The sequence below is a fragment of the Myotis nattereri genome, assembly GCF_964212035.1.
Source record: "Myotis nattereri genome assembly, chromosome: 5".
NCBI classification, from domain to species: Eukaryota; Metazoa; Chordata; class Mammalia; order Chiroptera; family Vespertilionidae; genus Myotis; species Myotis nattereri.
The window spans coordinates 73,369,529-73,381,740 of NC_138080.1; the positions used below are offsets into that span (position 1 = coordinate 73,369,529).

The following is a 12,212-nucleotide window of genomic DNA, read 5'->3' on the forward strand; positions in this document are numbered from 1 at the left end:
AACCTGGCTGGAGAACCTGGAGAACCTGGCTGGAGAACCTAGCAAGAGACCATGGACACAGAACCTGGCTGGAGATCCTAAACAGTACTTCGCTGGAGATCCAGACCAGAACTTGGCTGGAGATCCTGGCTAGGCTGCTGATCAACTGAACGCTGTCTCCGCGTCACTCCTTCTTCGCTGACTCCGTCCATACCTTTGGGGACCCCTGGACCCGCTGGGGTTGGACCCCGGCATATGGCGCCCGAACAGGGACCCCTAGGTAAGCCCCACTCTCGGGATGGATAGGACTCCACCGTAGGAAGAGGGTGGATAGTCTTCGCCGACTCTGTCCACACCTTTGGGGACCCCTGGACCCGCTGGGGTCGGACCCTGGCATATGGCGCCCGAACAGGGACCCCTAGGTAAGCGCCCCACACTCGGGACAGATCGGACTCCACCGTAGGAATAGGGTGGATAGTCTTCACCGACTCCGTCCACACCTTTGGGAAGCCCTAGAACAGGATTCCCCTAGGTAAGCCCCCCCATTGAGAACCCCCACACTCGGGACGGATAGGACTCCACCAGGGTGCTACAGACCCCCCTATAGAGGATAAGTAGGGTAAGAAGGTGGATAGTACAGAACTTAGATTGAGAAGATGTGCCATACTGAGTCCAAAGAAAGAAGACTCTGTATTGATCTTTAGATTAAGAAGATGTGCCATACTGAGTCTAAAGAAATAAGACTCTGTATTGATCTTTTAACATATATGCTTGCTAGCAGAGGAATTCAGGTTACTCCCAGGAAGACAGAACGTTTTATACAAGAAATATGTCCATGCTTTTCTGAGGAAGGAAAGGTAAATGTAATGGCATGGGAGAAGGTAGGCCCAAGGAGCCTTTTCCTTAACCCCACTGCAGCCTTTCCACCCCAGGAAAGTGCAGTACTGGCAAGCTCTCCCTGGGGTGATATATCAGGCCTCAGGTAATAGTGGAAAGCGCCAATCCTACTCTTAAAATGGATACAAGAGAGCATTTGGGGTTTTTTCTTTTTAATGCCTGCTTTTAAAAAATAAAAAAGGGGGAATTTGCCGGGAGCCGGTCCATCCTTGCTGTTTCAAGGGACCTGGCGTATATGGCATACTGTTCTTAATATGTTTGCTCGCCTTCTTGGCACTATGTGTTTTAACCAAGGTCGCCTCTCTGAGAAAGGTTGTTTCCCCAAGTAGGGATTTTCCCCTGAAGTTAGGGAGGGAATAAAATCCCTTAACTAAGTGCCAGGCGGGTAATTAATCACTTTAACTACGAATAATCATGCTTAAGCTACATAATCTTTACTCCCTGGAATGGAGATAAGAAACGCCCTTACCTTTGTAATAGAGATTGATAGGATTGAATTAACTGGTATAAATACAGATGTAACAAGACAGCAAGAGACAGAGAGAGAGACAGAACCTAGGCACTGAACCTACACAGAACGTTCTCTAGAGACAGAAGAACTTCGCTGGAGAGAACATGGCAAAAGATCCTGGACAGAAACTGGCCTCAGAACCTAGAGACAGAACCTAGCGAGAGAACATAGCAAAAGATTCTGGACTGAACCTGACTACAGAAATTGGCAAGAGAACCTGACTAGAACCTGGTGACTGAACCTGGCTGGAGAACCTGGAGAACCTGGCTGGAGAACCTAGCGAGGGAACATGGCTACAGAACCTGGCTGGAGAACCTGGAGAACCTGGCTGGAGAACCTAGCAAGAGACCATGGACACAGAACCTGGCTGGAGATCCTAAACAGAACTTCGCTGGAGATCCAGACCAGAACTTGGCTGGAGATCCTGGCTAGGCTGCTGATCAACTGAACGCTGTCTCCGTGTCACTCCTTCTTCGCCGACTCCGTCCACACCTTTGGGGACCCCTGGACCCGCTGGGGTTGGACCCCGGCACATAATTTGTATCTTTACCTTTTTCTTCTTCTTCCTCTTCTTAAAGGATACCTTTCAGCATTTCATATAATACTGGTTTGGTGGTGATGAACTCCTTTAGCTTTTCCTTATCTGTGAAGCTCTTTATCTGACCTTCAGTTCTGAATGATAGCTTTGCTGGATAAAGTAATCTTGGTTGTAGGTTCTTGGTATTCATCACTTTGAATATTTCTTGCCATTCCCTTCTGGCCTGCAAAGTTTCTGTTGAGAAATCAGCTGACAGTCGTATGGGTATTCCCTTGTAGGTAACTGACTGTCTTTCTCTTGCTGCTTTTAAGATCCTCTCTTTGTCTTTTGCTCTTGGCATTTTAATTATGATGTGTCTTGGTGTGGTCCTCTTTGGATTCCTTTTGTTTGGCGTTCTCTGTGCTTCCTGGACCTGTAAGTCTACTTCTTTCACCAGGTGGGGGAAGTTTTCTGTCATTATTTCTTCAAATAGGTTTTCAATATCTTGCTCTCTCTCATCTTCTGGCACCCCTATAATTCTGATGTTGGTACGCTTGAAGCTGTCCCAGAGGCTCCTTACACTATCTTCGTATTTTCGGATTCTTTTTTCATTTTGCTTTTCCAGTTGGGTGTTTTTTGCTTCTTCGTGTTTCGAATCTTTGACTTGATTCTTGCGCTCCTCTGGTCTGCTGTTGGGTGTCTGTATAATATTCTTTATTTCAGTCAGTGTATGCTTAATTTCTAGTTGGTTCTTTATCACAATATCGAGGGTCTCATTAGATTTCTTGAGGATCTCACTACATTTATCGGCGGTCTCACCAGTCTTTTCGAGGGCCTTACTAAGTTTATCGGCAGCTTCTAGACAGTTCTTGAGAGACCTTAAAAGTGTGGTTTTGAGCTCTATATCTTCCATTTCTGACATTTGTGTCCTGTTTCTTTGTCTCCGCATTTTTATATCTTTTCTTGGTGCACCCCCTACTGGTCTTTGTGCACAGTCTTGTAGTTAAGCCTTGATTGTTGTCGGTAATACCAGGGGTGATTTGACCTCCAGGCTAACTGGCTATGAGAGTCAGCTGTGTCTGCAGTGGGAAAGCTTCTGTGCTGGATCTCTAGGGCGGTGCTAATCTAGCGTTTGCCTGAGGCTATCCAGCAAATGGCTCTGCACAGGGCTTGGGCGGGGCGGGTCCCCGGGGATCTACAAGGCGGCCGGAGCAAGCAGTTATGGCGGCTCTCAATTCCGTCCCTAGGGGCTCTGCCTCTGAGACCCAGCAACCGCTGCAAACCTCGGAGAGAAAGCTGCCTTCGAGTTCTGACCGAAGCCAGACAGTCCCGCTTCTCCCATTTGAGTCTGGGTCCCCAGAGACTCGCCTGGATCTGGAGCTCAGAGTCTGAAACTCCCTCCCGATTGAAAACAACAACCGCGCCCTCTGCCGCCAGCCCGCTCCACGCGCGCACTCCACACCTGAGTATTTCACTTCAGCACTGCGCCTCCTCTGAGTCTGGGTATGATATTCTCTTTCCTCCTAGTTGTAGAATTTCCACTCAGCCAGCCTTCCTGTGGTTCTGGATGATGTCCGTTCTGTCCTTTAGTTGTATCTCTGAAGTGGTTGTTCGAGGCAGCAATCTCCGGCGTTAACCTATGCCGCCATCTTGGTTTCCTCCTCTCAACTCTTTCAAATAGTCAGTCTTCAATTTGGTTTCTCGATCTCTCTCCCCATTGTACACAACTGAACTTGTCACTGGCCATCCCTAAATTGTCAGACCCTGGGAAGCTCCGTGCTACACTGACAGACACCTGGCCATCCTGACCACTGCTCCCGGAGCTGAAGCCAGAGGCCGTGAGCACAGAGGAAAGTGGAGGGGCTGCAGCAGCCAGGAGAAAGGGCAATGTTAGCAAGTTGCTTTGCTTCTCCACTTTAGAACCAGCCAAAATGAGGACTTTTATAATTAATCTTTTAACATTTTTGTAATAGAGAAATAAATACTATTATAGCAAAGTGGCTTGGGTTACAAGTAACATTTAAATAAAAGAAGGCAAGCATCTGTCCAAGCAAGAGATGATTACAGCTTGAACTAGAATGGGGGAAATGGACAGTAAGAGAAGACATAGTCCAGACAAGCTGTGGTGGAGAAATGACATGACTTGAGGATAAATTAGATATGAATGACAATGAGTCTTGATTTTTGGTTTGAGCAACTGGGTAGGTCTAACGAAGGGGGGAAGACTGGGGAGAGGACGGTTTCTGACATGGGGGGAATCAAGAAGACTGTCTTGGACATGTTAAGTTTAAGGTGTGTACTAGGCATGTTGGGGGGCGGGGAAGAGCAATGTCATGTTTCCAACCTTCCATAATTATAGAGGGAAAAAGGTTACCTTATCCCAGAAAGCTTGTCTAATTTTATGAGTGTAAATTACCTTCACTAAAACCTAAGAAGAGTTCGACTAATGTCCCATGAGTAAATGTGAGCCTTCTCCTGCATATGACTGTTGATTTTCTGGGAAAGCATGTAAATTTATTACAGTTGGATTAAACGTGCTTCTGAGTATTTTATTTGCACATGAAATGGTTATCCATTTAAGACAGGAGAAAGTATTCTTTTCTCTTCTGTAGAATGTGTTTTTTAAAAAACTGCATGCTAACATGTTTGTTTGTTTTTTAACCTAGAAATAAAAACACATTCAAAAAGAATCCAAGCCCTTTTTCAACTTGTCTTGATATTTTGGCTCAAGTGAGGAAATATATAGAACTCTTTGGAAACTATGAAAAATATAAGATATGAGACATTAATAATACCGACATATATAAACAGGCAGCAAGTAATTCTCAAATCTATAATTTGTAGGAAAATATATAAAAATACAATCCAGTAATAGTTAGGGCTTTTATCTCACTGATTTAATAGAAAAAAAGGCAATAAATTACCTGCCTGATATAGAAAAAGCAAGAGATAACCAACCCCAAAAGACATTCCAAATAAATAATGTAAACCAGCACCATTATTCAGAATCAAGACCCGTCTTTCAAAGGACTCACCATAGAAAGTAGATCTAGGGGGGACCAGATTTCTGAACCTGAAAAGAATCATTTAGGCTTACTTTAATACTAGAGGCTCGGTGCACAAATTTGTGCACGGGTGGGGTCCCTCAGCCTGGCCAGTGATTGAGGCCTATCTGGTGGGGGATGGGGGGTGGGGGGTGGGGAGGGGCAAGGGTGCCCAGTTGGCCAGTGGGGAGGGACCCCGGGAGGTTGGCTGGCCGGTCAGGGGGCTGGCTGGTGGGGGTTGGGGGGGAAGAGGCTGCTGGAGGTTGGTTGTGGGAGCGCACTGATCACCAGGCGGCAACTCCTGTGTTGAGCGTCTGCTCCCTGGTGGTCAGTACACGTCATAGTGGCTGGCCGTGGGCTGGCCCTGCCCCGATCAGGGTTGGGGGCCAGACTGGGGGAGGGACTGCAGGCGATTAGCTGTCAGGCCCCGCCCCCTGGTCAAACTCCTGGTGCATATTAGGCTTTTATTATATAGGACAGTACCAAACTGCCCTCCTTATTCTATTGTATCAACTTACATCTCAACCAACAGTGTGAAAGAGTTTCTGCTTTCTACACCTTTGTCATCATGACATATTTTCAAACTCTTTGGTCTCTGCCAATCTATTAGATGAAAAACTGTTTCACCTTTAGTTTTAATTGGTATTTTGTTTAGTGTGAATAGGGCTGTGTCTTTTTACATATTTAAAATTCCTTTTCATTCTTTTCTGTGAATTATCCATATTCTTTGCTCAATAGGTTACTGGCCTTTTTGTCACTGGTTTTGAAAGATCTTTATATATCAAGGAAGCTAGACTTTCATTTTCATACAGATTGCAAATTGTTTTCCCGAGTTTGTTTTTGCATATTGATTTTTAACCAATTTTATTTTTCCATGGAAAAATTTTCTATCCAACTATTATACTAAGGTTTTTTAAATTACTTATAATTGCTTTTCAGCTGATTCTTTTGCATTTAAGATATAAAATCATATCACCTGCAAATAATAGCAATTTTGCTTGCTTTCTGATGTCTTCCTCTAGTTAATAACAACTGTGACAGTGTACATCCCTGTACTGTTCCTGATTTTAATAGAAATGCTTCCAAGATTTCATAAGTGAAGATGATGCTGGCTTTGGCTTGCAACATGATTTCTCTAATGGACTCTCTGAATGCGTAGAGAATTTAACAATTTGTTGTTGAGCATTATTTTTCCGTGCTTATCAACAGGTTCTAGAGTTGTTCTTCAGTGTCAATGTTCATCATTAGCCTTAGCATTTACATGATGATTTAGGAATAAGAAGTAAAAGGAATCTAGGACTGTATTTACATTGTGCTGCTCTATAAATAATTCATAACTGCTCATCAAGCTATTTAATTAATATCAAGTCCTTGTGCAATACAAAAAGGCAGGTATATTGCATTTTGGATAGAAAAACTGAGTCATGAAAATATTATAATTCCACCCATCCCCCTCTCTTCATTGTGGCACGTTTATGAGTAGAATTCAGACCTTCTGATTCCTAATCCAGTGTTTCAGCCACAAGAAAGCAGTGTAGCCTTTAGAGAATTTAGCAGATGCCCAACATACGAAGAAGAAAGCAGGCTGCCATCTACAACCCGCAGCTTCACAACGTCCTCTTCCAGGCTCCTGAAAGCAACCTCCAAGTTGGACTCAGGAGCTTCAAACATCTGAAATGCATCACCCAGCAGCCGGCATAATAGGTTCATGCTCAGTGATACATGATGTTGCCGACATTCCTCAGCCAATTAGAATTCCTTTCAGCTGCAATGGAGGTGAACACAGCTGGAATTACAGAGTGGGGTGCATCACCAGCCGCACTGATTGTACATTATTTAAGCCTTGTTTTAAAACAATAAAAGGATTTTCCCCCTTTCATCCAGAAATATGGAAACGTCATTCCACTTAGTTAAATATCTAAATGGAGTAAATTGCATCTGTAGACACAACAGTAATTCTAACATTTTAAAAAGATTTGCCTGATCTAGACGGCTAGGAGCTTTTGTTTTTCCAACATAGCTCTGCAGCTCTTCTTTGACTAGATGGCCTTAGGGACTAGTCAGTTGGAGTCAGAGCGCTGTGGAGAACAAGCCAACCTAAGGAAGGGGCTTTCTCTCAATGAAACTCACCTACAATAAGTCAATCAGTAATTTAACTTGCTCAGTGACCCTAACCCCACACAATTTTAATTCTCTATTTGTTAAAAAAAATATTTAACCTCTAAAATGGTTTTGAAATCACAAAAGTTTGACTCAAATAAGAATCCTAAAAGTTAGGGTTTCTCAATTAGAAAATACCAAAATTATTTCGTCATGTCAGGTTTTTTGTACTTCCTTTTCAGGCTAGCACACACTAAAATATATAATTCAGCTATTTTAACTTTTAACCAGTGCCCCCAAATGTGTTACACAACAACCAGTCTAGTTAACTGGATCATTAAGCTGATGTTGAAATATTATGGGTCAGTCTTTCTTTTTTGTATTCATGAGGAAATTCTTCTTCACCAGTCACTCAGCCCCCAGAACCTCCCCGGTTCACCCAATGTTCCAGACTAGAACCTGAAAATGTAACCAAACAGAGAAAATGAAAACCTGTAGAAGAGAAGGAAAACTCGAAGTTCAGACACCACTGGCATAATTGCAAAATAGAAGTTTTGAAATCTGACCAATAAATGGACTTGCAGTAAAAAATTCTACTGGGACACATCACAACTACTGCAAAAGTACAGATAGAAATAAGTACATGAGATATTTCATTTCTCAAGTCTGTAAGTTGGGTCAAGAAAATGAAAAAGGGAAAATGAATTTAAAAAAGGTTTTTCTTAAGACAACACAAATGTGATCAAATAACAAAATCAATAATAGTCCTGTATATGGCAGAATGTGACTCCTTTTAAAGTATAACTGCAGTTTAAGTTTTGCAATAGGATTTGATTTAACTCATTCCACAGCCTTAAACAATTCAGCTCAAAGAAGTGCCTTGACTGTACCTCATAAACTTGAGGCCAACCTTGAGGAAAATATGTAAACTCAGGTGCAGTGCAAGGCTAAGACCTGATGGCTAGCAATTCCATCTTATCTGAGTGGCCGCTGTTAAAAGTTTTGCCTGCCTTGTATAAGGGAAGTTCGTTGCTGGTACAAAGGGACAAATGCAACACTCTTAACAGCTTTATCTTTCTTAAGAGCAACCTAACTATTTCAAATCAGTTATGTCACCTGTTATTGATCAATTAACGTTATTAACAGTTATTACTACTATTTCTCTCCAAGCTGCATCACCTGAAGGACAAACACAAGCCAGCCTGACATCACATGAGCTACAACTTAAAAAATAGCCTCCATTCCCATATGCTATCACAGGAGGTTTCTCTCCCCACCTCTAAGTGGAATTAGAATTTTCTCTCTTCACAGTACACAGTCACAATCCAAGAGACAGAAAAACACAAAGAGGTCTGAGAGTATTTCAAGGCATAAAAGCACAGAAAAGTTTAGGCATTTGGTATTTCAACTAACTGGTTAACATTAGATACAACTTAATTTGAAGAGCACTGTGGAACCCTTAGAGCTCAAAATTCCATTCTTTTACCCAAGTGGCCTAAATACCGTATCTGGGATTCATTTATGTACCACATAAGAACAAAGTTTTTGAAAATTCTGCTTGAATTTAAAATAAAAAAGTTTCCCAAGTGTTTGGCCAGTGAACTCTAAAATGTCTGCAAGATAATGCTCTTTAACAAAGATTCTCTATTTTGAAAATACTGTGCCCAAACCTACTTATACCTTTAAAAACTATTACCTTGCTAAAATACCACAAAGACATTCTTTTAAATTATATTCTTTTATATAAGAAGACTCAAACATTCTTCTACTGTTTAGGCCAGATTTCCAAAGCAGTTCCACAGACTACCTAATAGTTTTTAAAACAAAAGGGATTCCACAGGAATTTTTTAAAAAAGAAGAAATCATAATTGTAATCAATACAAAAAAGTAATGCTTGGCATAAATCAAACACAAGTCATGTGTTTTAACACAAATTTCTGAATATCAGGATTGAGACCTAACAGAAAACATAAACACCCAACGGTAATTTGGAATAAGCCAAATTGACAGATCCTGTAAGAAGGAGAGTCAAATAATGTTATAAATGGAGTTAAGATCTCATTTTATATATGAGGAAACTGAGACCCAGAAAGGTTACATAATTTGTTCCATATCATGCAGTTTATGGCAGGTCTGACCAAAATCAAGCCTTTTAATTCTAAATCCAATGTTTTACTCACCACCAAATATAATTGTAGACCCCAAAATTGTAAAAGCTCTTTTATAACATATGTTGCAGTGAATTACCCTGTGTGGTATTCACTAGTTAGAATAGCTCTCATTTCTAAAAGTCTCATTTCCAGGTATCACACGTGGAAATAAACTCTGAAACTTGTAACAAAAGTATATGCTCTTGAAAGATGGCTAGCCTACTTGCTAAAAGTGAAGATATTTCAAACTCCTGACAAACTTAAAGATGAGGCCAAAACCCAGTCTATCTTAAAAAAATATCTAGTTCCAACGTTTCTGTGTACATTCATATCAACAGACAACTGCCGTCATGTGTGTCCACAATCATCCCTAAACTCTGAATCCTGCTGCAGCAATGACCACACTCTGTCCTGTCATGAACAACATCACCCGGGAAAAGGTGTTTTGGAAAAAACACTCATCATCTGATCCTTTACCATCAAATGAATATTAAAACTCTTTGAATAATTTTTGAAGCATTTCTACATCCATGACATCTAAATTCCTGAATCAAAAAATAATTTGGGAGGACAAACCAAGCTCTCCCTTTCACAAGGAAAAAAGCCCACACCCAACCTGCCTATTAGGATTAATACATATTATACACCTGACACAAACATTGTAATTAAAACCTATTATTTCTAAAACATTAATCACATTTCTACCCCAAATCAGTTACTTTTGCTTTTAACAAAAAAAAACCCCCACCAATCTGATGGCAATTATAGATTTAATTTGTAAATGAAAATCAAATTAAAGTTGTCAATAATTAAAGTTTTACAAGCATTACAAAGTCAAATACGTGGCTTTTATGTAACCATAAAAATAACAATGTATACACTGCATCTACAGAGTAAGAAGTGTTAAAATAAAGGATTGTTTCTCCAGAAGCAAAGATCCCTGGGCTATGCCCGTTACTTCAGAAAACCAGGGTCTGGGTTTGGGTCCAAATCATCTGATCTGGTCATATTATCTAATCATAACCTGATCAGGGATTTTTATACCTACAAAAAAATTATGATCCTCTTCTTGAAACAAAAAATGGATCATGCAACAACGGTGGATTTTCAAAGGAAAACGATCACCCATTGCGGTTTTCACAGATTCACCAATGATTTAGGGCTATGCATCTGCCATGAAGTGTCCCGAAAATGCTCACTTGTCTCTTTGAAAGGGACTCTGACTTTGGAGTCCTCATCAGACCCGTCGCTGAAGAGAAAAATCCAGGGGAAACCCCCCTTGCAGGGATCAGCCCAAACTTTTCACTTCCTCTTCAGAGCTGGAAATATACGCGTTTGGAAAGTCCCCCAGCAGAACGGTATTCGCAACACTACAGTCCGGCCTCCGCTAGGCGCTGGGACGGGGCGCAGCCGCCCACAGCGAGGAGGCGAGGCGAAGGGGCGGATGAGGATGCGGACCGGTCCAGCACCCCGGGGCCCGCGAGCGAGGGGCGCCGCCAGCGCACCCCGCCGGCATGTGCACCCACCCACCACCACGGCGCAGGCCCGCGGCAGAGCTCGGCGCTCACCCTGGAAGGTGGCACTCCAGCCGCCCAGGAGACACAGGCGTTTCACTGAAGACTGCATGAGCGGAGCGGGGGGCCTGCGGGGTGCCGCTGCCCAAGCCGGTTGTGTGTGCGGCGGAGAGGGAGAGGGGGATCCACACCTAACGGGGCTTCGGGGATGGGGAGGCGTGGGGGGGGGGCGATGGTGAAGTGCAAGGCAGGAAGGAGAGAATGCGGGGAGCACAGCAGGACCCGAGAGCGCCCGGCCTGGGAGCGAAAGGAAGTGGACGGGACTGGAGCGGGCTGGGCGGAGGGGCGGCGAGGAGCACGGGCCCGGGAGGAGCTGCGAGAGCGGACGGAGGAATTCGGGGCTGAAGGAAAGGGTGGAGGCCGCGAGACAGAAGCCGGGGGCGGGGCTGGCGATAAGCGAGGGCGGGGCCAAGAGAAAATGAGGGGCGGAGTTTGGGAGAGAAAGTGAGGGGGCGAAACTGGGGGAGCAGGAGGGGGCGGGGCCAGGAGCAGAGGAGCCGGGGGGCCGAGAGGGGGTGCGGGAGGAGGTGGGAGGGGGGCGGAGGGAGGGAGCAGCGTCCCGGCAGGTAGGGGGATGGCGGGGAAGCCAGAAGCCGGGAAGGTGGTGAGGAGAGGGGCGGGGCCGGGAGGGAAAGGCGAGGGCAGGTGAGGGGACGGGAGGAGGGGAAGGAGGGGGACGAGCGCGGGAGGCGGGCTCCGGAGGGAGAAGCGGGGGGACCCCGGGGAGGGAGGGGGGAGCGGGACGAGAAGGATGGAGGCGGGGAGGCGAGGGGGCGGGGCCAGGAGGAGAGGACCGAGGGGGCAGGTGGGGGCAGGAGGGCGGCGAGAAGGCAGAGGGGAGGGGGAGACGCGAGGGGGCGGGGCCGGAGAGCGAGGGGGCGGGGCCGGAGGGAGAAGCGAGGGGCACTCGCCGAGGGGGGTGACGAGGTCCTGGGACAACGGCCGACGTGGGGGAGGGCCACTCCCGCAGGGCGCTCTGCGGGGAATGCCGGGCGGCCGAGGGGCCGTGCGGGCCGGGTGGGCGCCGTGGGGGCGGCGTGGGCCTCCCGCCCGCCGTACCTGTCAGACGGATCTTGATGCTGGAGCCGTTCCTGCGCGTCCCGGGGTTCGACATCTCCCGCCAACGATCGGGTAGCCGGGGATCCAGCGCCGCCGCCCCCCGGCCCGGCCCGGCCCGGCCCCGCCGCCGCCGCCTCAAGGTTACGGCTCCGGGCTGGGCGCCGGGGTCCGAGCCGGGACACCAACTCCGCGGCCCAGGCGTCCGGGCGGCGGGCGGATGCTCGAGCAGGGAGATCCGCTCTGGACCCGGCGCCTCTGACCCTGGCTCGCTCCCAGCCCAGCCCAGTCCGGAGCCGCTGCCGCCGCCGCCGCCTCCACCGCCTCTGAGCCGGACGCCTGCCGCCCTCGCCGCTTCCGCCGCCGCCGCCGCCGCCTCCCCGA

General features: G+C 46.0%; 1 protein-coding gene across 3 annotated transcripts in view; it reads right to left on the reverse strand.

The window, feature by feature from the left end:
- The window catches only part of SMURF1 (SMAD specific E3 ubiquitin protein ligase 1), an 86,097-nt gene extending 74,169 nt beyond the window's left edge, over positions 1 to 11,928 (reverse strand). For all 3 annotated transcript variants that reach the window (XM_081092132.1, XM_081092131.1, XM_081092133.1), the window contains exon 1: positions 11,832 to 11,928. In XM_081092132.1, the coding sequence (XP_080948258.1) occupies positions 11,832 to 11,886 (55 nt within the window). In that variant the 5' untranslated portion in view covers positions 11,887 to 11,928. The remainder of the gene's footprint in view (positions 1 to 11,831) is intronic.
- Between the last annotated feature and the right edge of the window lie 284 nt (positions 11,929 to 12,212).